General features: G+C 31.2%; 1 protein-coding gene across 4 annotated transcripts in view; it reads right to left on the reverse strand.

Moving 5' to 3' along the window:
* The window catches only part of LOC111423975 (lachesin-like), a 210,746-nt gene that overhangs the window by 3,515 nt on the left and 180,228 nt on the right, over window positions 1-27,003 (reverse strand). For 3 of the 4 annotated variants that reach the window (XM_071195338.1, XM_071195337.1, XM_023057365.2), the window contains exons 2-6: window positions 14,542-14,682; window positions 4,187-4,329; window positions 3,857-4,067; window positions 3,631-3,801; window positions 3,430-3,558 (exon numbers count right to left, since the gene is read on the reverse strand). In XM_071195338.1, coding sequence (XP_071051439.1) covers window positions 3,430-3,558; window positions 3,631-3,801; window positions 3,857-4,067; window positions 4,187-4,329; window positions 14,542-14,590 — 703 coding nt within the window. In that variant the 5' untranslated portion in view covers window positions 14,591-14,682. Of the gene's footprint in view, window positions 1-3,429; window positions 3,559-3,630; window positions 3,802-3,856; window positions 4,068-4,186; window positions 4,330-14,541; window positions 14,683-22,539; window positions 22,768-27,003 lie in introns of those variants that run through there. The other variant, XM_023057364.2, reaches the window with a different exon arrangement.

Consider the following 27,003-nt stretch of genomic DNA (forward strand, 5'->3'; position numbering starts at 1 on the left):
AACTCTTTGATATCTCAAGAACGATTGGTTTTCGAACTTTTATCAGAGTATCTTTTTGTGAAAAATACTTCAATAAATTTAAAATCATCATTAAATTTTCTGTAAATACGTTAGCTTAGAAGTTATAAGATAAAGAATTAAGTTAACGCCATTTTTACGACTTTTTCGTTTTTGTATCAGAAAATGTTCCTTATGTCCTGAACGGTTCATTTTAGAACTTATATCGAAAAGTACGTTTTTGCAAAGAAAGCTTCAAGGAATTTAAAAGTATCATCAAATTTCGAATAAGTATACTGGTACAGAAGTTACATCGTGATGAGTCAAGATTTCCTCATTTCTAAGATTTTTCTCTTTGTTCTGCAGAAAGTCTTTGATATCTCAAGAACGATTGGTTTTAGAACTTTTATCAGAGTACCTTTTTGTGAAAAATACTTCAACAAATCCAAAATCACCATTAAATTTTTTGTAAATACATTAGCATAGATGTTACAAGATAAAGAACTGAGTTAACGCCATTTTTACGATTTTTCGTTTTTGTGGCAGAAAATGTTCCTTATCTTCTAAACGGTTCGTAGTAGAACTTATATCAAAAAGTACGTTTTTGCAAAAAAAGCTTCAAGGAATTTAGAAGTATCATCAAATTTCGAATAAGTACACTGGTACAGAAGTTACATGGTGATGAGTCAAGATTTCCTCATTTGTAGGATTTATCTCTTTGTTGTGCAGAAAATCTTTGATATCTTAAGAACGATTGGTTTTAGAACTATTATCAAAGAGTATTTTTGTGAAAAATATTTCAACAAATTCAAAATCACCATTAAATTTTCTGTAAATACGTTAGCTTAGAAGTTATAAGATAAAGAATTAAGTTAACGCCATTTTTACAATTTTTTTGTTTTTGTAGCAAAAAATGTTCCTATCTCCCGAACGGTTCATTTTAGAACTTATATCAAAAAGTACGTTTTTGCAAAGAAAGCTTCAAGGAATTTAGAAATATCGTCAAATTTCGAATAAGTACACTGGTACAGAAGTTACATGGTGATGAATCAAGATTTCCTCATTTCTAGGATTTATCTCTTTGTTGTACAGAAAATATTTGATATCTCAAGAACGATTGAACGTTTTAGAACTTTTATCAGAGCATTTTTTTTGTGAAAAATACTTCAACAAATTCAAAATCATCATTAAATTTTCTGTAAATACGTTAGCATAGAAGTTACAAGATAAAGAACTAAGTTATCGCCATTTTTACGATATTTTCGTTTTTGTAGCAGAAAATGTTCCTTATGTCCGGAACGGTTAATTTTAGAACTTATATCAGAAAGTACGTTTTTGTAAAGAAAGCTTGAAAGAATTTAGAAGTATCATCAAATTTCGAATAAGTACACTGGTACAGAAGTTACAAAGTGATGAATCAAAATTTCCTCATTTCTAGGATTTATCTCTTTGTTGTACAGAAAATATTTGATATCTCAAGAACGATTGGTTTTAGAACTTTTATCAGAGCATTTTTTTGTGAAAAATACTTCAACAAATTCAAAATCATCATTAAATTTTCTGTAAATACGTTAGCATAGAAGTTACAAGATAAAGAACTAAGTTAACGCCATTTTTACGATTTTTTCGTTTTTGTAGCAGAAAATGTTCCTTATCTCCTAAACGGGTTATTTTAAAACCTATATCAAAAAGTACGTTTTTACAAAGAAAGCTTGAAGGAATTTAGAAGTATCATCAAATTTCGAATAAGTACACTGGTACAGAAGTTACATGGTGATGAGGCAAGATTTCCTCATTTCTAGGATTTATCTCTTTGTTGTGCAGAAAATCTTTGATATCTCAAGAACGATTGGTTTTAGAACTATTATCAAAGAGTATTTTTGTGAAAAATATTTCAACAAATTCAAAATCACCATTAAATTTTCTGTAAATACGTTAGCTTACAAGTTATAAGATAAAGAATTAAGTTAACGCCATTTTTACAATTTTTTTGTTCTTGTAGCAAAAAATGTTCCTATTTCCCGAACGGTTCATTTTAGAACTTATATCAAAAAGTACGTTTTTGCGAAGAAAGCTTGAAGGAATTTAGAAATATCGTCAAATTTCGAATAAGTACATTGGTACAGAAGTTACATGGTGATGAGTCAAGATTTCTTCATTTCTAGGATTTATCTCTTTGTTGTACAGAAAATATTTGATATTTCAAGAACGATTGGTTTTAGAACTTTTATCAGAGCATTTCTTTGTGAAAAATACTTCAACAAATTCAAAATCATCATTAAATTTTCTGTAAATACGATAGCATAGAAGTTACAAGGTAAAGAACTAAGTTAACGCCATTTTTACAATTTTTTTGTTTTTGTAGCAAAAAATGTTCCTATCTCCCGAACGGTTCATTTTAGAACTTATATCAAAAAGTACGTTTTTGCAAAGAAAGCTTGAAGGAATTTAGAAGTATCATCAAATTTCGTATAAGTACATTGGTACAGAAGTTACATGGTGATGAGTCAAGATTTCCTCATTTCTAGGATTTATCTCTTTGTTGTGCAGAAAATCTTTGATATCTCAAAAACGATTGGTTTTAGAACTTTTATCAGAGTATTTTTTTGTGAAAAATACTTTAACAAATTCAAAACCATCATCAAATTTTCTGTAAATACGATAGCATAGAACTTACAAGATTAAGAACTAAGTTAACGCCATTTTTACGATTTTTTCGGTTTCGTAGCAAAAAATGTTCCTTATGTCCCTGGTTTGTAAGGAAATATATTTTTGTGTATTACATTTTAAATGAAATTCACTGTATATCCTGTGTACCAACTGGGGAACTGTAAAAGAAAACTGTAAGAAAATGATTAGTAATTTCGTGTTTTTTTAAAATAAATTTAATTTTTCCGGTGTACGATTGAGTTTATTGAGTTCCTTTAAAATCAAAGTTGTCGACGTCGAGACTACGGGCGTAATTTGAAATTCCAAACTTGAGGGGAGCTGTAACTGAAGAGTTCTGAGGGACAGAAACTCAATCAGTGTACTTCCAATTCCAATAAACGAACAAACTGAACGTCACTTTTTTTTATTCGATTCAGATGGATTTTACGTTTACGTTTTACTTTCTATATTGTTTTGTTAGTTGTACACATCGTAAAAAAGAAGTGCATATAAATTACCTTAATATCTAAACGGAGCCTGCGTTGGAACCTTCTTTCTCCTTTCTCGGAGCAAAAACTTTTTCAGGACAAAACTTTTTTAATTTCACCTCGGGAACTTACGAGGTAGGTGGAAGATGGATTGCCAATGAGATGTTATTTTTATTTTTTTTTTTGCGAGTTACAAATTTATTCATTGCTAACGAAAAACAGCTTATTATAAGCTTAAAGTATTTTATTTAATTACGGTTAAAACAAATTGAGGTTGAACTAAATTAATACTTACAGTTAATATTGAGGGTAATGCGTTTACTAACTGCTGGTGGTACATCGTTACTGGCAATACAAAGGTAAACGCCCATTTGCTGCCTGTCTAAGTGAAATAGATTCAAGGTGCTACCGCTAAAGGTGTCAACTGAAATAAATGGTGGTGCAATAAACTCGCGAGAATTGCATAGCCGAATTTTATTAAAACCACAAAACTAACCTTTTTCTACGTCTAGTGGTGTTTCTTTTAGCAAAATATGTTTACTATCTTCCCTCCTCCATAAAACTCTTGGTTCTGGTTGACCCCTAGCCCTACATGTAAGTGTAACATTATCTTTTTCAGTAACTGTTACATCCCCACTCGTTCCTTCATCATCAATATCCGGGGAAACTGCAACGAAACTCAAAATAAAATTTAAAAATCTTCGTTTTAATAAACATAAAACCTTGAACGTCAATACACCCATAAATTTTTTTCATAGAATTCGTATTAATCTGGCAAACGTAGCATCCACGATCAGACTCTTTTAGTTGCCTTATCCTCAACTGCCAGGTCCTCAGTTTCTCGTCGTGCGCTACGTTTATCCTCGGATTATGAGTAATTACTCTCGTATCCAGGCTGAGTACGGTTTGGTCGTCCGCTTTCATCCAACCAACCTAAAAATTAAAAGCGTATAAATCTAAAAAAGAAAAATTCGCAAAAATATCATCTTGGGATGGATTAATAGAAAAAAAATGTAGATTGTAAAAAGTAAACTGAGACTAGAAATGTTTACCTTATACTGCCCCAAATCGTTAACAGTACAACTTAAAACCGCTTCCCTTCCAACCGCTGCCGTAACATTCCTTATTGGTTCGTTAAAATCGGGAACTGGTTCGTAAAACGGCATGGAACTCGATATTTGAGATGGTTGTCCAACTAAATTAAAATCATTAACTAGAAAATCGTTAAATGACAACGCGATAATTGCTTTAAGTAAATTAAAATATCGATTTTTTAACACAATCATTCAACTTCTTTTTTAATTTATAAGATAATGAAGAGAAGTTGAGGAATTGCAGGTGCACAAGGTCTAAAATAAAGTGAATGGCAACCTATCAAATATATCTTGCATCAATGATCACTATGTAGTGAGAGGGAAGAAAAAATTTCGTTATTTCAGCAAGCGATACAGAATATAATTGCTGGCAAGTCAAGGTCTCATAAGGTCACTAGCAGAAGTATAACCTGGTGGAGCGATGATTTAACAAAGATAAACCTAAAGAGCTGAGAATCATCAGATGCGAAATGTTTGGGATTACATGAGCCAAAGTCCAAATTGCAAGTGAGTTAATTGCAAAACTTTAAGCTACAAGAAAGTGCCTGAAATTGTAATATTTTCATCACCAAGTATGTCTGGAATACCAGTAAATAGAGTCAAGAATCGATTTTTTAACACAATCATTGAACTATCTTTTTAAATGTATAAGATAATGAAGAGAAGTTGAGGAATTACAGGTGACGTATGGGATTGCAGAAGAGGATTGTGTAAGATTGATGGATGAACAAAAATCGGCTAGTTGATAAAGGGACTCTTACAGTTCTAGAATAAGGTGACCTATTAACTGTATCTTGCATCAACGATCACTACATGGTGAGAAAGAAGAAAAAATTTCGTTATTTCAGCAATCGATACAGAATATATGCTCTGGCAAGTTAAGATCTAATAAGGTCGCTGGCAGAAGTATAACCTGGTGGAGCGATGACTTAACAAAGATAAACGCAAAGAGCTGAGAATCATCAGATGCAAAGTATTTGGAATTACAAGAACCAAAGTCTAAACTGTAAGTCTCCAAGTATGTCTGGAATTAGAATAAAGAGAGTTAAGAATCGATATTTTAACGCAATCATTGAACTTTTTTTGTATTTATAGATAATGAAGAGAAGTTGAGGAATTGCAGATGAAGTATGTGGTTGCAGAAGAGAATTGTCTAGGATTGATAGATGAACAAAAATTGACTAGTTGATAAAGGGACTCTTACAGGTCTAGAATAAGGTGAATGCAACCTATCAAATGTATCTTGCATCAACGATCACTATATGGTGAGAGGGAAGAAAAAAGTTCGTTATTTCAGCAAGCGATACAGAATGTATGTGCTGGCAAGTTAAGGTTTCATAAGGTCGCTGGCAGAAGTATAACCTGGTGGAGCGATGATTTAACAAAAATAAACCCAAAGAGCTGATGATCAGCATATGCAAAATGTTTGGAATTACATGAGCCAAAGTCCAAATTGTAAGTGAGTATTTAAAAGTGCTCTCACAAATCTCTAAACTACAAGAAAGTGCCTGAAATTATAATACTTTAATCTCCAAGTATGTCTGGAATTGCAGTAAATAGAGTCAAGAATCGATTTTTTAACGCAATCAAGGATTTTTTTTAAAATTTATAAGATAATGAAGAGAAGTTGAGGAATTGCAGATGAAGTATGTGGTTGTAGAAGAGAATTGTGTAGGATTGATGGATGAACAAAAATCGGCTAGTTGATAAAGGAACTCTTACAGGTCTAGAATAAGGTGAATGCAACCTATCAAATGTATCTTGCATCAACGATCACTATATGGTGAAAGAGAAAAAAAAGATTCGTTATTTCAGCAAGCGATACAGAATATAAGTGCTGGCAAGTTAAGGTGTCATAAGGTCACTGGCAGAAGTATAACCTGGTGGAGCGATGATTTAACAAAGATAAACCCAAAGAGCTGAGGATCAGTAGATGCAAAATGTTTGGAATTATATGAGCCAAAGTTCAAACTGTAAGTGAGTATTTAAAAGTGCTCTCGCAAATCTTTAAACTACAAGAAAGTGCCTGAAATTATAATACTTTAATCTCCAAGTATGTCTGGAATTGCAGTAAATAGAGTCAAGAATTGATTTGTTAACGCAATCAAGGATTTTTTTAAATTTATAAGATAATGAAGAGAAGTTGGGGAATTGCAGATGAAGTATGTGGTTGCAGAAGAGAATTGAATAGGATTGATGGATGAACAAAAATCGGCTGGTTGATAAAGGGACTCTTATAGGTCTAGAAAGAATAAGGTGAATGACGATCTATCAAATGTATCTTGCATCAACGATCACTATATCTATAGTCATATGTGCCGGCAAATTAAGGTGTCATAAGGTCACTGGCAGAAGTATAACCTGGTGGAGCGATGACTTAACAAAGATGAACCCAAAGAGCTGAGAATCATCAGATTCGAAATGTTTGGGATTACATGAGCCAAAGTCCAAATTGCAAGTGAGTTAATTGCAAAACTTTAAGCTACAAGAAAGTGCCTGAAATTGTAATATTTTAATCACCAAGTATGTCTGGAATACCAGTAAATAGAGTCAAGAATCGATTTTTTAACACAATCATTGAACTATCTTTTTAAATTTATAAGATAATGAAGAGAAGTTGAGGAATTGCAGGTGACGTATGGAGTTGCAGAAGAGGATTGTGTAAGATTGATGGATGAACAAAAATCGGCTAGTTGATAAAGGGACTCTTACAGTTCTAGAATAAGGTGACCTATTAACTGTATCTTGCATCAACGATCACTACATGGTGAGAAAGAAGAAAAAATTTCGTTATTTCAGCAATCGATACAGAATATATACTCTGGCAAGTTAAGATCTAATAAGGTCACTGGCAGAAGTATAACCTGGAGGAACGATGATTTAACAAAGACAAACCTAAAGAGCTGACAATCATCAGATGCGAAATGTTTGGGATTACATGAGCCAAAGTCCAAATTGCAAGTGAGATTAAAAAGTGCTATCGCAAAACTTTAAGCTACCAGAAAGTGCCTGAAATTGTAATATTTTAATCACCAAGTATGTATGGAATACCAGTAAATAGAGTCAATAATCGATTTTTAACACAATCATTAATAATAATAATAATAATAAATGTCTTTATTGCACATACCATTGTATACAACAAAAGAAAAAATATATATAATAATAACAAAAATTGTATCTATAGTGTAGATATATTCTAAACTAGAATGTTTAAACAACAAGAGACTAAAAAACTTAGTACCTAACACTACAAAAAAAGAAAAGAAAAAAAAATGGCATTGTGCAATAGGCGGGTTCCAGATAAAATCTGTTCAACCAACCTTACCACATACATAAACTTAATATTAATTATACTACACGCGTCCCACGACAACGACAATACAATTTCTTGAATATTCCTCCCTCTCCTGCTCTGAACGTTAAAAAAAATGCATTCAAATGAATAACTATGACAAGGCTGCACATTGCTCCAAAAATGTATCTTTATATAGTGTTTTTTTGAAATTAATGATATTTAGTTTTTTGATCATAGGCGGTAGCGTTCCATATGACTTATATATGTGGTACGTAAAAGACTTTGTGAAACAAAGAGGTTCTGTATTTTGGTGGATATATGCCATATTTTAATCTCGTTTGTAGAGCATTGTTAGCCCTTTTAAAAGTAATCCTCTCATACAAGTATGTCGTTATATGTGTTGTGACGATTTTATGAAACAAAACCAAACTGTGCAACTCCCGGCGGATATCCATTCTGTGCCACCCAACATCTTTCAGTTTGTGTGAGATTCTGTCATACTTCCGGATTCCAAAAATGAACCTAAGGCAACTATTTTGAACCTTTTGTATGCGATTCGATGTAAGCACATCTATAGCGGGATGATACACAGGCGCCATAAAGTTGAAGTGAGACAGCACAAGAGAATCACATAACTGTTTTTTTAATTTTATCGAAAGAACGGATCGGTGAGGATAAAGTTTTCTTAAACATGAATACGACCTTCTCATGTAAATATTAATTTGAGCTTTAAATCTGAAGGTGTTATCTATTGTTAAACCCAGGCATTTTGCTTCCTTCACAACATTGATTCTTGAACCATTTATATGAATATCAAGATCCAAGTTCAGCCCTGTGACCCCTCTCCCTCTCCCGAAACATACACACGCAGACTTATCAGGTTTAATCTTTAGTTTAAGAAACGTCGCAATATTAAATATAGTAGACAGGTCCTCATTAATACGTATCTGTGCTAGATTCTTATCATTTTCATGAAAGGACAGATAACACTGTATATCATCAGCATACATATTGACTTTGCAATATTGTACCCGACTACTAAACCGCGAAGTGTACAAAGAGAACAAGAGAGGCCCCAACACCGAACCCTGTGGTACACCATTCAAAACTCTAATTGTGTGAGACAAATCATCACCGATCCTTACTACATCCTCACTACATGGTGAGAAAGAAGAAAAAATTTCGTTATTTCAGCAATCGATACAGAATATATGTCTTGGCAAGGTTTAATAAGGTCACTTGCAGAAGTATACCCTGGTGGAGCGATGACTTAACAAAGATAAACACAAAGAGCTGAGAATCATCAGATGCAAAATATTTGGAAATACAAGAGCCAAAGTATAAACTGTAAGTCTCCAAGTATGTCTGGAATTACAATAAAGAGAGTCAAGAATCGATTTTTTAACGCAATCAAGAACTTTTTTTCAAATTTATAAGATAATGAAGAGAAGTTGAGGAATTGCAGATGAAGTATGTGGTTGCAGAAGAGAATTGTGTAGGATTGATGGATGAACAAAAATCGGCTAGTTGATAAAGGGACTCTTACAGGTCTAGAATAAGGTGAATGCAACTTATCAAATGTATCTTGCATCAACGATCACTATATAGTGAGAGGGAAAAAAAAAGTTCGTTATTTCAGCAAGCGATACAGAATATATGTGTTGGCAAGTTAAGGTCTCATACGGTCACTGGCAGAAGTGTAACCTGGTGGAGCGATGATTTAACAAAGATAAACCCAAAGATCTGAGGATCAGCAGATGCAAAATGTTTGGAATTACATGAGCCAAAGTCCAAACTGTAAGTGAGTATTTAAAGGTGCTCTCGCAAATCTTTAAACTACAAGAAAGTGCCTGAAATTATAGCACTTTAATCTCCAAGTATGTCTGGAATTGCAGTAAATAGAGTTAAGAATCGATTTTTTAACGCAATCAAGGATTTTTTTTTTAATTTACAAGATAATGAAGAAAAGTTGAGGAATTGCAGATGAAATATGTGGTTGCAGAAGAGAATTGAATAGGATTGATGGATGAACAAAAGTCGGCTAGTTGATAAAGAGACTCTTACAGGTCTAGAATAAGGTGAATGCAACCTATCAAATGTATTTTGCATCAACGATCACTATATGGTGAGAGGGAAGAAAAAAGTTCGTTATTTCAGCAAGCGATACAGAACATATGTGCTGGCAAGTTAAGGTCTCATAAGGTCACTGACAGAAGTATAATCTGGGGGAGCGATGATTTAACAAAGATAAACCCAAAGAGCTGAGGATCAGCAGATGCAAAATGTTTGGAATTATATGAGCGAAAGTCCAAACTGTAAGTGAGTATTTAAAAGTGCTCTCGCAAATCTTTAAACTACAAGAAAGCGCCTGAAATTATAATACTTTAATCTCCAAGTATGTCTGGAATTGCAGTAAATAGAGTCAAGAATTGATTTGTTAACGCAATTAAGAACTTTTTTTAAAATCTATAAGATAATGAAGAGAAGTTGATTAATTGCAGATGAAGTATGTGGTTGCAGAAGAGAATTGTGTAGGATTGATAGATGAACAAAAATCGGCTAGTTGATAAAGAGACTCTTACAGGTCTAGAATAAGGTGAATGCAACCTATCAAATGTATCTTGCATCAACGATCACTATATGGTGAGAGGGAAGAAAAAAGTTCGTTATTTCAGCAAGCGATACAGAATATATGTGCTGGCAAGTTAAGGTCTCATAAGGTCACTGGCAGAAGTATAATCTGGGGGAGCGATGATTTAACAAAGATAAACCCAAAGAGCTGAGGATCAGCAGATGCAAAATGTTTGGAATTATATGAGCCAAAGTCCAAACTGTAAGTGAGTATTTAAAAGTGCTCTCGCAAATCTTTAAACTACAAGAAAGTGCCTGAAATTACAATACTTTAATCTCCAAGTATGTCTGGAATTGCAGTAAATAGAGTCAAGAATTGATTTGTTAACGCAATTAAGAACTTTTTTTAAAATCTATAAGATAATGAAGAGAAGTTGATTAATTGCAGATGAAGTATGTGGTTGCAGAAGAGAATTGTGTAGGATTGATAGATGAACAAAAATCGGCTAGTTGATAAAGAGACTCTTACAGGTCTAGAATAAGGTGAATGCAACCTATCAAATGTATTTTGCATCAACGATCACTATATGGTGAGAGGGAAGAAAAAAGTTCGTTATTTCAGCAAGCGATACAGAATATATGTGCTGGCAAGTTAAGGTCTCATAAGGTCACTGGCAGAAGTATAATCTGGGGGAGCGATGATTTAACAAAGATAAACCCAAAGAGCTGAGGATCAGCAGATGCAAAATGTTTGGAATTATATGAGCCAAAGTCCAAACTGTAAGTGAGTATTTAAAAGTGCTCTCGCAAATCTTTAAACTACAAGAAAGTGCCTGAAATTATAATACTTTAATCTCCAAGTATGTCTGGAATTGCAGTAACTAGAGTAAAGAATCGATTTTTTAACGCAATCAAGGACTTTTTTTTAAACTTATAAGATAATGAAGAGAAGTTGAGGAATTGCAGATGAAGTATGTGGTTGCAGAAGAGAATTGTGTAGGATTGATGGATGAACAAAAATCGGCTAGTTGATAAAGGGACTCTTACAGGTCTAGAATAAGGTGAATGCAACTTATCAAATGTATCTTGCATCAACGATCACTATATAGTGAGAGGGAAAAAAAAGTTCGTTATTTCAGCAAGCGATACAGAATATATGTGTTGGCAAGTTAAGGTCTCATACGGTCACTGGCAGAAGTGTAACCTGGTGGAGCGATGATTTAACAAAGATAAACCCAAAGATCTGAGGATCAGCAGATGCAAAATGTTTGGAATTACATGAGCTAAAGTCCAAACTGTAAGTGAGTATTTAAAAGTGCTCTCGCAAATCTTTAAACTACAAGAAAGTGCCTGAAATTATAGCACTTTAATCTCCAAGTATGTCTGGAATTGCAGTAAATAGAGTCAAGAATCGATTTTTTAACGCAATCAAGGATTTTTTTTTTAATTTACAAGATAATGAAGAAAAGTTGAGGAATTGCAGATGAAATATGTGGTTGCAGAAGAGAATTGTGTAGGATTGATGGATGAACAAAATCGGCTAGTTGATAAAGGGACTCTTATAGGTCTAGAAAGATGAAGGTGAATGACAACCTATCAAATGTATCTTGCATCAACGATCACTATACCTAATAGTCATAGTCATATGTGCTGGAAAATTAAGGTGTCATAAGGTCACTGGCAGAAGTATAACCTGGTGGAGTGATGACTTAACAAAGATGAACCCAAAGGGCGGAGGATCGTCAGATGCGAAATGTTTGGTATTATATAATAATAATAGTCGCCTTTATTCTCCAATGAAATAATACAAATAATCCATATGTTATTATAATACAACCTATCAAATAACTAAATACTTAATTATTGGAGATCCTCAAGGTGCAGTTTAGATGAGTGCCAATGACACTCCCTGTTCTTACACTGAACCTTGCAAATTAAAAAGATTTTAAAAAAATTAAGAAAATAAAAAGAAAATGAACAGAAACTAAAAGTTACAGTAGAAATAATGGCCTAAAACTATTACTAAAAACATCAATTCCATAACATCATAACAATTCAATTCAAAAAAGACTCACTGCAAGGGAAGTCCACGTCATAAAGTAGTTCAATTATTGCTCATTGAAGAGCAAGAGGAAAACAGCATGTCTGAACGCCACTACACCTTTAGTTTTAATTTCTACCGGCAGGTTATTATATTTACAGTAAATGTTATAGCTAAAAGATCTCTCAAACAAAGCTGTCGTATGGGCTGGAGGAGCTATCAAGTTGCTATTTCTAATGTTAATAGAGTGAATATCACCCCTCAACCTCACTTTCTTGAACAGATAACACGGTTCTCCTGTCCGCAATAACCGATGGAAGAGAATCAGGGAGCTCAGAATACAACGACTTTTCATGTTAAGCCAGTTCAAAACCAATAATATATGTAAGATTCTATCAAATTTTTTTCACAAACGAAACATCACAGTCAATATGGTGTAAAATAGATAATATAATACCGTGATGGACCGTATCAAAAGCTTTACTAAAATCAAGAAGTACAAGTGTACATTCTTTAACACAGATTATATCATCAGTTATCATTAACTCTTTGAGGTACTCCTGGTTACAATTTAACCCACTTAAAAATAGACCTTTATAGTATGCTGGGACAAAATTTAACCCACTTTGAAAAATGGTTGTAACTGTTACGTACATTTTTTTTCTTGTACCTCTAGGGTTATTTTTGTCGGGATATTTACGTACCGCAAAGAGTTAACAAAGCAGTAGAACAGCTGCGGCCTGACACAAACCCAGATTGACAATCAGGAAGAATGTTATTTACATTAAGGTACTGCCTTAGCTGAAAATTAACGATTTTCTCCAACATCTTGCTGATGGTCGGCAATATACTGATGGGACGCAAATGTTTGTACTCAGTTGGCGAATGTATTTTGGGCAAGGGGAGCACTAGCGCCGAAAGTAGTTTGCTCGGATGCACTATGTGTAATGTGGCGCAGAAGCTGAGGAACAACCAACTTTAACATATTTATACTGATAGCGTCCGCGCCAGAAGACTTACTCTTAATTTCCGTTAATAATCGCATGAACGTATCCTCATCCACACCAGTTAATTGAAAGGAAGGATTCAGGTTATTAGTAGAATTCTAATAGAAATCTATCATATCTGAGGGATCATAAGTAGGCTGAGGAACATCATTCACAAAGGCCTGATTTGTTAAATCAGCGTCTGCTAGATGAACGGGAACCCCCATGATCTTGTATGTATGTAGTTTCATGTGAGGTTGGTTAAACCACAGGTGGTATAACCAAAGCATTTGGGACCCCATGATCTTATTGGGAACAACATTGAGTCTTTTAAACGTTTTTCATAGAGCACTAGAACCAGAATTTTGGCTCAACTGCTCAAAGTACGCATTCTTTTCATTACGCACCGCTAATGTTGCAAAATTACGCAGCTCTTTATAGTACTTCTAATCGTCCATTTTAGATCTTCTATAGTTTAATTTAGCTCTATCCCTAAACCTTTACAAAAGTTTGACATTATCAGTAAGCCAAGGTGTGCTGCAAAAGCGTATCATTGAAAAATTCAACCTTATCATCTACGTCTAAAGAATAAATAATGTCAAATGGAATTGCAGACAAGTGACTAGCAAACTGACGATATTCAAAATTAGAGAAATCTTTAAAGGAATAGTAAAAGGGTTTACGACAGAAGTTAGAAAACCTACACTTACAAAAAACAAGATCATGATCAGAAATTTCCGAGCACAACACACCACTTCCAGCAACAACTGAAACATCAGATACAACTACAACATCCAATAACGTCGCTGAAGACTCAGTGACACGAGTCGGCTCAGCAATTAATTGAGTCATTTGTAAAGAATCAAATAAAGTAACTGTCATTATTGCTAGTTTCCAACAAATTAATATTTAGATCACCAAGCCATAAAACATTATAATATTATAACTTAAATTTAGTTAATATGAGTCTGAACTGTGAGTATTTAAAAGTGCAGAATCACACTGCCAACTTTTAGATAATGTGTCATTTTTTAATAACTAAAAAGCAAAAGATAAAAAGAAAGATTTAATCTTTTTTATATCATAAAACCGCCTTAAAAGTGTTGAAATAATTTTAAGAACCCCCGAAGAAAGATAAATGTAGACGTGTCAAACCGCTCTATTCACTTTCAATTCGAGTAGATAGAAACGTTTAGAAACTCAGTATTTCTCGTTAACATATTTAATGTCCTTTGTACGTAGATGGAATTTTAAAGCAGGTTTCGTAAGCGAAATATAACTCTATTATATCGCGTGTGGATGTGCATCTAAATAAGAACATCATGTTTTGACATAGAGAATTTGTTGGCGTTACAACATAATTTACTTGTCTTTTTTATACCCAGAGAAAATTAGTTTTTAAAAATTGAAAACTTACCTGGAATTGAATAAGCTGAGACGAATAAGAAGGATACTAAAAGCAGCATAGTTACGTTAACCGCTTCAAGACGACTTTAAAGATGCTATCGAATGAAAAATGAGCTCGAAATCAGCCAACAATTCATCTTGTCACATCGATCTGTAAGAATAAAACACCAAAAAAGTTTGAACCGACGAAAATTAATGATGGTGAAAATGTTATTAATTACTATTAGTTAATATATCTTGGACTACAAATTATTTTAAATTGAGACCTAAAACGTTAAGCATCGAAAATATAGAGGAGAATAAAAAGAATCAAGAAATGGAGTTTCAAAGAGGAAAAAGAAATTAAAGGATTTTGTGAGCAAAACGGTGGAAACGCTAGTATTAAAGGAATGGAAACGTGGTTAAATTGCGGTTGCATCAACGGCTTAGCTCGTGTGGTAACTGCAGCTAAAGTTCAAATCAAACGGCCCGTAACAATTTGTGAAGTAATACTTGAAATAAACCTCCAAAGCATTGTTGTTGAACGAACTTGGAAATGTTTCTTAAAGGGAGTTTCATCTTAAATGATATTAAAAGAAAAAAAAATGAAATATAATTAATAAAGATGTTTTACTTAATCTAAAGAGGTTTTAGGAATGTTACATCTTTTGATAAAAGAGAGGAAAAAGGAAACAACTCGAAGTTATGGTAATACGAGATCGTTAATATAATTGAACTGGGAAAAGCCGAAGCGGAGAGAGTTCGGATTAAATTAAACAAGTTTAAAATAACGGTTTTGAAAGCCGAGCTAAAATTATACAGGCTTTCGTTAAATTTGTTAAAACGAGATACTTGCAATTAGTAGATACCTATTATAATTACATAAATATATTAATCCATTTTATTTGCTATTAATAATAATTATTTGCAACCACCGTTATTATCATTTTCAGAGAAACATACTGCTTCATTAGTATATGGTACGTTTTAGTCCATTTTAGTTGATTAAAACCACCTGAGTATGTGAGAACAAATTTATTATTGAAAATGAGGTAGTTAAAATGAAATATTTTCTTAATAACAATTCCTTTTTTTAAATTACTAAATACTGCTAGCAGAACACAAAGTATTGCTGACAGAAGCTAGATAATGCTAATAGAAAATTGGATACTGCTAGCAGAAGATTAAATACTGCTGGCAGAAGCCAGATTGTGCTAATGGAAGATTAGATACTGCTAGTCGAAGACTAAATTCTGCTGGCAGAAGCTAGATAATGCTAATGGAAGACTAGATACTGCTAGTCGAAGAGTAAATACTGCTGGCAGAAGTTAAATAATGTCAATAGAAGACTATACTACCACTAGAAGATTTAATACCGATGACAGAAGAACGATATTGATGATAAAATACCATATACAGTTAGCATATGCACTCCAAGATGTGATTGTATAAAAAAACCAAAATCATATAAAATCATACAAAATCGTATAAAATAAATTTAATTTTGTATATTTCTATGTGTCACACTTTATACGTTATTGATAAACAACACGAACGTTGTACGAGATACACCTTCCAAACAATAACAAATAATATTTACGAAAACCCCTCCTCGCACTTCGATTTGTATCACACAAAATAGGATAAAGTGAGAAGTAAATTAAAGTGAAAATATCTAAATATCATTTTCTTTAAACAAAAATTATTAAGTTTAATGAGAGTTCGTTATGTTACCTTGTTAAAATTAATAACGTGTGTGATCACCCATTACATTCAACTTTACCGTTTAAAGTTAAAGCTAAACAGCACTATGTAAAATGGGTCAAAAAGTTTGCATGAAACTCGCACGTTGATTGAAATCTCAAACTAATTTAATTTGTTGGGACTTTGTAGCACTCGTAAAAATTATTCTCATTAACGATGAAAAGGCATAAAAAAACATTTACTTTTTTGCTTACTATTTAAATTCGTTATTTGTATCTTATTGGAAATTGAAACTTCCCCTTTTTGGGGTGGTTAAAATTGATCGTTATGGGACAAATAAATCGTATAAAGGAAGGGTTTTAACACCGATCCCATGTGTTCGATGATTGAAAATTCCGGATGAAATCCTTCCGGGCAAGTTTTTAACGTCGACATGTTCAACGTGAAACCTTTTATGAATCGAAAATAATATGACAGCTCAATCCATCATCACGTTATTTTCTTTTTTAGGTGGTAATGGTTGCAAAACATGAGAAGCTAAAATATTATATTTTTTAATAAAAAATGAATGTGGAACTAGAAAATTTCGGGTTTAACAGTACATCTCTTAAGACGGCTTAACCCGAATGATTCTAGTTCTAGATCTATTGTTAGTTCTAGTTTTACACTAGCACTGTTACTATATAGAGCTGACATTATACCTAGAACTAGAATCATTTGGGTTTAGCCGCACGTCTCTAAAGACGGCTAAACCCGAATGATTTTAGTTCTAGATCTAGTGTTAGTACTAGCGACAGTTCAAGTGTAAAACTAGAACTAACACTACATCTAGAACTAGAAACATTTGGATTTAGCCGAGCATCTTTATTATTGTATTCCAATTAGAATGTAAAAATCAGCAAAATGTTAAAATTAATGATTTTCGATAAGAAAGTTGATCATAACTCAAAAATTAATGGTGATGGAGAAAAATATTTTACATATTAATTGTTTATAGTGAACCAAAAATTCATAATCCATAACCAGATTCAACTTAGTTATTATCGTATTCCAATTAGAAAATAAAAATCACGAAAATGTTAAAATTAATGATTTACGGTTATAAAGTTGATCATAACTCAAAAATTAAAGGTGATGGAGAAAAGTATTTTGCATATTAATTGTTTATAATGAACCAAAAATACATAATCCATAACCAAATTCAACTTAGTTATTATCGTATTCCAATTATATACAAAGTAAAAATCCTCAAAATGTTAAAATTAATGATTTTTAATAGGTAATAAAGTTGATCATAACTCAAAAATTAAAGGTGATGGAGAAAAATATTTTGCATATAAATTGTTTATAATGAACCAAAAGTACATAATCCATAACCAAATTCAACTTAGTTATTATCGTATTTCTATTAGAAAGTAAAAATCCCCAAAATGTTAAAATTAATGATTTTTAATAGGTAAAAAAGTTGATCATAACTCAAGAATTAAAGGTGATGGAGAAAAATATTTTGCATATTAATTGTTTATAATGAACCAAAAATACAAAATCCATTACCAAATTCAACTTAGTTATTATCGTATTTCCATTAGAAAGTAAAAATCCCCAAAATGTTAAAATTGCTGATTTTCGATAATAAAATTGATCATAACTTAAAAATTAAAGGTGATGGAGAAAAATATTTTGCATATTAATTGTTTATAATGAACCAAAAGTACATAATCCATAACCAAATTCAACTTAGTTATTATCGTATTACCATTAGAAAGTAAAAATCCCCAAAATGTTAAAATTAATGATTTTTAATAGGTAATAAAGTTGATCATAACTCATAAAATTAAAGGTGATGGAGAAAAATATTTTACATATTACTTATTTATAATGAACCAAAAATACAAAATCCATTACCAAATTCAACTTAGTTATTATCATTTTCCAATTAGAAAGTAAAAATCCCCAAAATGTTAAAATTGCTGATTTTCGATAATAAAATTGATCATAACTTAAAAATTAAAGGTGATGGAGAAAAATATTTTGCATATTAATTGTTTATAATGAACCAAAAGTACATAATCCATAACCAAATTCAACTTAGTTATTATCGTATTTCTATTAGAAAGTAAAAATCCCCAAAATGTTAAAATTAATGATTTTTAATAGGTAAAAAAGTTGATCATAACTCAAGAATTAAAGGTGATGGAGAAAAATATTTTGCATATTAATTGTTTATAATGAACCAAAAATACAAAATCCATTACCAAATTCAACTTAGTTATTATCGTATTTCCATTAGAAAGTAAAAATCCCCAAAATGTTAAAATTGCTGATTTTCGATAATAAAATTGATCATAACTTAAAAATTAAAGGTGATGGAGAAAAATATTTTGCATATTAATTGTTTATAATGAACCAAAAGTACATAATCCATAACCAAATTCAACTTAGTTATTATCGTATTACCATTAGAAAGTAAAAATCCCCAAAATGTTAAAATTAATGATTTTTAATAGGTAATAAAGTTGATCATAACTCATAAAATTAAAGGTGATGGAGAAAAATATTTTACATATTACTTATTTATAATGAACCAAAAATACAAAATCCATTACCAAATTCAACTTAGTTATTATCATTTTCCAATTAGAAAGTAAAAATCCCCAAAATGTTAAAATTGCTGATTTTCGATAATAAAATTGATCATAACTTAAAAATTAAAGGTGATGGAGAAAAATATTTTGCATATTAATTGTTTATAATGAACCAAAAGTACATAATCCATAACCAAATTCAACTTAGTTATTATCGTATTTCCATTAAAAAGTAAAAATCCCCAAAATGTTAAAATTAATGATTTTTAATAGGTAATAAAGTTGATCATAACTCATAAAATTAAAGGTGATGGAGAAAAATATTTTGCATATTAATTGTTTATAATGAACCAAAAATACAAAATCCATTACCAAATTCAACTTAGTTATTATCGTATTCTAATTAGTAAGTAAAAATCCCCAAAATGTTAAAATTAATGATTTTCGATAATAAAGTTGATCATAAGTTATCATAACTCAAAAATTAATGGTGATGGAGAAAAATATTTTGCATAGAAAATGTTAATAATGAACCAAAAATACAAAATCCATTACCAAATTCAACTTAGTTATTATCATTTTCCAATTAGAAGGTAAAAATCCCCAAAATGTTAAAATTACTGATTTTCGATAATAAAGTTGATCATAACTCAAAAATTAATGGCGATGGAGAAAAATATTTTGCATAAAAAATGTTAATAATGAACCAAAAGTACATAATCCATTACCATATTCAACTTAGTTACTATCGTATTCCAATTAAGAAAGTAAAAATCACCAAAATGTTAAAATTAATGATTTTCGACAACAAAGTTTACCATAACTCAAAAATTAAAGGTGATGGAGAAAAATATTTTGCATATTACTTGTTTGTAATGAACCAAAAATACAAAATCCATTACCAAATTCAACTTAGTTATTATCATTTTCCAATTAGAAAGTAAAAATCCCCAAAATGTTAAAATTACTGATTTTAGGATAATAAAGTTAATCATAACTCAAAAATTAAAGGTGATGGAGAAAAACATTTCACATATAAAATGTTTGTAATGAACCAAAAGTACATAATCCATTACCAGATTCAACTTAGTTATTATCATTTTCCAATTAGAAAGTAAAAATCCCCAAAATGTTGAAATTAGTGATTTTCGATAATAAAGTTGATCATAACTCAAAAATGAATGGTGAACAAAAATATTTTGCACATAAATTATTTATAATGAACCAAAAGTACATAATCCATAACCAAATTCAACTTAGTTATTATCGTATTTGTATTAGAAAGTAAAAATCCCCAAAATGTTAAAATAAATGATTTTTAATAGGTAAAAAAGTTGATCATAACTCAAGAATTAAAGGTGATGGAGAAAAATATTTTGCATATTAATTGTTTATAATGAACCAAAAATACAAAATCCATTACCAAATTCAACTTAATTATTATCATTTTCCAATTAGAAAGTAAAAATCCCCAAAATGTTAAAATTACTGATTTTCGATAATAAAGTTGATCATAACTCAAAAATTAAAGGTGATGGAAAAGTATATATTACATATTAATTGTTTATAATGATCCAAAAATACATAATCCATTACCAGATTCAAGTTAGCTATTATCGTATTCCAATTATGTACAAAGTAAAAATCGTCAAAATGTTAAAGTTAATGATTTCCAACAATAAAGTTGACCATAACTCAAAAATTAAAGATGATGGAGAAAAGTATTTTGCATATAAATTGTTTATAATGAACCAAAACTACATAATCCATTACCAGATTCAACTTAGTTATTATCGTATTCTTATTAGAAAGTAAAAACCCCAAAATGTTAAAATTGATGATTTTTGATAAGAAAGTTGATCATAACTCAAACATTAATGGTGATGAAGAAAAATATTTTGCATATACAGTGAAATTCCCCTAACTCGAACTTCTATATCTCGAATTATCCTCTAAGTCGAATAATTTTCGCAAGCTCAAGCGTTTGACTAGGCTTCAAATGTGTTTAAATGTGTTTTCTTTAACTCGAATTTTCCATAATTCCAAGTTTTCTTCCGCTCCCTTAGTGATTCAAGTTAGGGGAACTTTTTCACTGTAAATTGTTTATAATGAACTAAAAGTACATAATCCATTACCAAATTCAACTTAGTCATTATGGTTTTCCTATTAGAAAGTAAAAATCCCCAAAATGTTAAAATTAATGATTTTTAATAGGTAATAAAGTTGATCATAACTCAAAAATTAAAGGTGATGGAGGAAAATATTTTGCATATTAATTGTTTATAATGAACCAAAAGTACATAATCCATTAGCAAATTCAACTTAGTTGTAATCGTATTCCAATTAGAACGTAAAAATCCCCAAAATGTTAAAGTTAATGATTTTCGATAAGAAAGTTAATCATATCATAACTTAAAAATTAAAGGTGATGGAGAAAAATATTTTGCATATTAATTGTTTATAATGAAGCAAAAGTACATAATCAACTACCAAATTCAACATAGTTATTATCATTTTCCAATTAGAAAGTAAAAATCCCCAAAATGTTAAATTACTGATTTTCGATAATAAAGTTGATCATAACTCAAAAATTAATGGTGATGGAGAAAAATATTTTGCATATAAAATGTTAATAATGAACCAAAGGTACATAATCCATTACCATATTCAACTTAGTTACTATCGTATTCCAATTAGAAAGTAAAAATCACCAAAATGTTAAAATTAATGCTTTTCGATGATAAAATTGATCCTAACTCAAAAATTAAAGGTGATGGATATAAAACGGCTAGACCCGAATGATTCTAGTTCTTGGTCTAGCGCTGCATAAGAATTAAAACTATAACTAATACTAGACCTAGAACTAGAATCAGCCGCACGTTTCTCGAGACGGCTAAACCAGAATGATTTTTGATCTAGATCTAGTGTTAGTTCCACTTTCAGTTCAATAAAAATACAGAATATTCTAACGCTAAATAATAATTAAAACTAGAACTAACACTAGACCTAAAACTGGAAAGTTTCATTCCACAATCATTCGGGTTTAGCCGTGCGTCTTTAAAGACGGCTAAACCTGAATATTTCTACTTCTAGATTTAGTGTTAGTTCCACTTTTCGTTCAATAAAAATATAAAACAATCTAGCTAACAATTTAAATAACAATTAAAATTCTGTCCTTGATTTATACATCGTATAGACATCACAGGAATTACCCCGATTTTATCTATGAAAATGTAATAATGCAACTTGAGAAATATGAGCCCAAATATACATATATATTTATATATACTGATGTATTAAATAGATAATTTAATTTTTGATTTTAATTTAAATCATAGTATTAAACCGAAACGTCGCAATTGACACAGATTTCCAGTTAAACTCGGAGAAAGTTAATTTCCGTGTTCAAATTGAACATTTCGTTCGCCGAAAACGCGGACTTGTCGTTGAAAATACCGATATATTCTGTCGACAGGCGATTTCGATTTCTGATAAGCCCCCGGTGACCACTATTCACGCTATTTTTATCTTTATTTTTACACAATCGAATATTTTTGGTACTCCTTAACAAAATAAATTTCAGATTCGAGTTTAATCAAATCGAATTTTATGAAGGAATTGAGTTTATTACGATTCTGTTCCCTTGTGGGTCTTTTTTATAATAAGATCCAAGATTCCTATTTTTGATGCGAAATTTATTATGTATTAAATAAAAAAAAATATTATAATTTTATGCTTACTATTTGCATAAAACCCGGCGCCTCCACCAATTTTTAAAATCCAAAATTCCGCTTAAACTTTTTACTCAAACCCATTACATCAGCGTATTAATAATTCATAAACTAAATGTTCACACAAACACTTTTTTTAAATTTATTAAAATTAAAATCTCCCAAAAAAAGTTTTCCGATCGACCGAACTTTTAATCGGCGCTTTCGCGTGATATTTGACGGTTATAGATATAAACTGTTCGGTTGTTCTGGTTATACTATGGGCGTCGCGACGACAAGCGTCGCTTCGCTTCGACGGTCATGCGCTCGAGCGCAACTAAACGTAACATAAGCCGGGTATGCGATCGTCGTGAGTTTTAACCCCATAATCTCCCCAACTCGTGTACTATGTGTATTAGGATGGAAACAGTTTTAAAATAGTGTTAATTTCAGGATTATAAAGAATTGTAACCACATTTTTCCAATTAAAACATGTTTTTGAATCATATTGGAGGACTAAAATAGGTGTCGAATTTGTGCCAAATTAAAGCGGTCTATTTACAAAGGCAATTTGCAATTAAAGCGGCAATTAAATATATCAGAACCCTGTGAAACTGATACGTTTAAACGGTAACCCTATACAAGCCTTATACGTTGTTATGATCAAATTCAATTAATTACAAAATTAGCAATTGGATAAACTGTCGAAATTAGTAACGTTGTAATTAGTACGAACTGGATACTAATAATTAAAAGTGACATTCGAATAAAGTTAGAAATAACGGAACGAGATTGCAAGAAAGTTTTGTAACTTCATATTATTGTGTATTGATTTTTAATTTAGAGTGCTACTTTTAAAACAAAACACAAGATACATCAGTATAAGTTAAAAAGTTGTAAGGTAACACAAAATAATTCGAGAATTACTACATAAAACGAACTTCATAAATTTTAAAATTTCTCTCATTAGATTTACCACGAACTAAGGAAACGATTCAATTTGAAAGGATAGGAATTGATTTAAATCTTTTCAAAAACTTTCTTTTAACTAGAAATAGAACTTTTCTTCCAAATTAATCGATGTCATCGTTTCGACAAAAATAACAAACATTTTCATCCGGTTATTGTTAAGTTTGACAACCACTGTGGGGTTATTCTCACATATTGAAAAAAAATAATGGAAAATGATTTTTTATAAAGAACATAAAAACTGACTCGTTTATAAAATTGAAGTCTATTGATTAATTAATTAACAAATTTTTACATAGTTACATAAAAAAGAAAAATAAAAGATTTCTTGATTTTTTTTTAAATAGAAATTGAAATCAATATGGCAGAGAAAATGTGCAACGCCACAGATACTCCCCCCTTCAAAAACAACAAGTAACGCAATTTGCAACAATGCAAAAATGAAAAGTATATACAGGGTGTTTCATTTAAAATAACATATGCTTATATCTCGAAAACCAAAACTCGAATCGAAAAAGTTCCAAGAAAACTCTTTTTTGGTGAAAAGGGGGGGCACAAGGTACACATGAACAGATTTTTTTTCAGGGTTGCCTTTCTGACGTCATTTTGTCTGACGTATTGAACAACTTGACAAACTAAGTATTTTTTGCTTAAAACATTCTTTTCTTAAAAATAATAATTAATTAAAAAAATTTAATTAATAAAAAAACGATTTAATTAATCGTAAAATAGTACTAAAATTCTTCTTCATTTTTGAAATCACCTTAGAACATTGATTAAAATTTATAAAGTTACCTTTATACATCGATTAAATGCTCAAAATGATGACCATTCACTTCTAAACATTTCTAAATTCTCATTGAAAACGTTCTCTGCACATTGCCAAGCATTTCTTCAGTTATTGATTCGTAAGCTGCTCTGATACGGTTTTTCATATCGTTTGGTGTTGTTGGAACCTGATTGTAAACTTTCTCTTTGAAGTAACCCCAAAGAAAGAAATTGGGAGAAGTTAAGTCGGGTGATTTAGCTGGCCATTCATTTTTCAGGAAACATTTCGTCTAAAACTTCTCTTGCGGCTAGAGCATAATGAGATGGACATCCATCATGCTGATACCATAGCGCAACAAAATCGTGTCTTCCAACAAAATCGGTAAATCGTTCAACAAAAAATTCCGATACTTTCTGCCATTCAAATTGCCATCAATAAAAAAAGGTCCAATTAGTTTATTGCCAACAATGCCGCACCAGACATTAACTGACCAAGGTTTTTGATGATCAACTTGTCTTAGCCAACGAGGATTTTCATGTGACCAGTAGTGCATGTTATGACGATTTACTTGGCCGTGATTGGTGAAAGAGGATTCGTCGGAAAATAGTACATTGAAGAAAAAATTTTCATTCAATCTTAATTTTTCCATAGCCCAAGTAACAAGTCAATAGCGTTATATGTTTTTGTAAAAAATTCAACTGGAAGATGCAGAGGTTGACCATAAACCAGCTCTGCAGATTCTGTAGTACCTCTTGCAATAAGAAAAGTTTTTAAAGATCTGTGAAATCTCTCCAGATGTCTGAATTTGATTTGAACCGAAAAATTTATTAAATCCATTGAAGAGTTTCGATTCAAATTGAGTGCCTATAGGCGTTCTAGTATGTTTATTTACTTTAGAAAGTTGACAATTAATGCAAGATTTTGTCCAATGATACAAATGAGTTCATTCTTGGCCAGAAAAACCTTGTTTTGATTAAATTTTGTGTAACACGTATTCCCGGATGTGAAATGTGAAAATTAGAAAAGATTGTTTTACGAAATTTGGCGGGAACATAAATGCGTGATAGGAAAGAAGAAATTTCGCACCAAAGTTTTAAATTGGAGGGAGAAATTTGTTCTTTTGCTAAAATAAATTTTGCTTTGTTAAGAAGTTGTTTTTGTAAAAGATGTTTAAGCTCAAAATCGCTGTTTTGAGTTATTTTTAAAGTTTCAAGATCAGAATAAGGTAAGTTAATGACATCAATATCTAAACGTGATAGAGTATCAGCTACTATGTTAGTTTCTCCTTTAATGTATCTAATATCTGATGTAAATTGTGAAATATAATTTAAATAACGAGATTATCTGGGAAATTTTTCTGTTTTAGATGAAAAAGAATGAATAATAGGTTTATGATCAGTAAATATTGTGAAATTGTAACCTTCAAGCAAATGTCTAAAATATTTTATTGATTCGTAAATGGCAAATAATTTACGATCAAAAGTTGAATATCTAGTTTGTGAAAGCGAGTTTTTTTGAAAAATATGAAGTATCTGTTGTTAGTGTTAATTGAGCATCTGACAAGGATGAGCAAGACTAGTTCCATTTATAAGAGACGTTTTAGCAGAAGAAAAAGAATCTTGGCACTCACTAGAAAGGAAAAGTAATTCTTTTTGTTTAAGAACACGAGTAGAATTTGCTAGCGCATGTAATGGTTGTAAAAATTGAGAAAAATTTGGTATAAATCTATGATAAAAATCATCTCCAAAAAACGTTCAAGTTGTTTCAGCGTTGTTGGAATTGGAAAATCATTAATGATCTTAATACGTTGCTCAAAAGGAAGAATACCTCCTGTAGTTATATGATGGCCTAAAAAATCAAGAGAATTGACACCAAAAGTACATTTTGAAGGTTTGATGTTAATGCCATAATTGTCAAGTCGTATCAATGAATTAAATGTTCCTCTTAATTTTTGCTTGCAATTAAAATGTCATCAATGTAGACAAAAATGAAATTCATGTCTCTAGTCACTGCATTGATAAAACGTTGAAATGTCAGTTTTATAAATGTCTTGTTCTGCCACCGGTATTTGATGATAAGCACGAACAGGATCAATTTTGGAAAAAATCGTACAATTTTGAATGTGAAAATTAAAATCCTGTATATGAGGTAAAGAATAACGGTCAGGAATTGTTATATTGTTAAGTTGGCGATAATCGCCGCAAGGACGCCAATCGTTTGAATCTCTTTTTGGGATCATATGTAACGCAGAAGCAATGAAGCTTGAAATGTGGAAAGATCATAACAATTCCTAAACCCAATTCCAATCCTTTGAACCCTAAGAATTACGGTCCCATCACACTCCTTTCCGTAATTCGAAAAGTATATGAAAGCATCATCAATTCAAAAATTCTAAACGTCATAAATTCCAAAATTTCAATATACCAATTCGGATTTATCTATCCTATATGATAACATCGAAACAACGCATCTATTGAAGAAACATACAGCAATAGTCTTTCTGGACATCAATAAAACATTCGACAGCGTGTAGCACAGAGGATTAATTTACAAAATGAACCTACTCAAATAAAAATCATAGATGACTTCCTAAAAAACAAACAAATTAAAATCCAAATAAATAATACATGTTCTAATCCGTTTTTTCCTTTGTAAGGTGTTCCCCAAGGCTCTCCTTTATCACCCACGCTATATAACATCTATTGTTCAGAAATTTACTCCCCAGATTCTTCATTCTTAGATTTAACATGCTGTGT

Source organism: Onthophagus taurus, chromosome 3 (assembly GCF_036711975.1).
Source record: "Onthophagus taurus isolate NC chromosome 3, IU_Otau_3.0, whole genome shotgun sequence".
NCBI classification, from domain to species: Eukaryota; Metazoa; Arthropoda; class Insecta; order Coleoptera; family Scarabaeidae; genus Onthophagus; species Onthophagus taurus.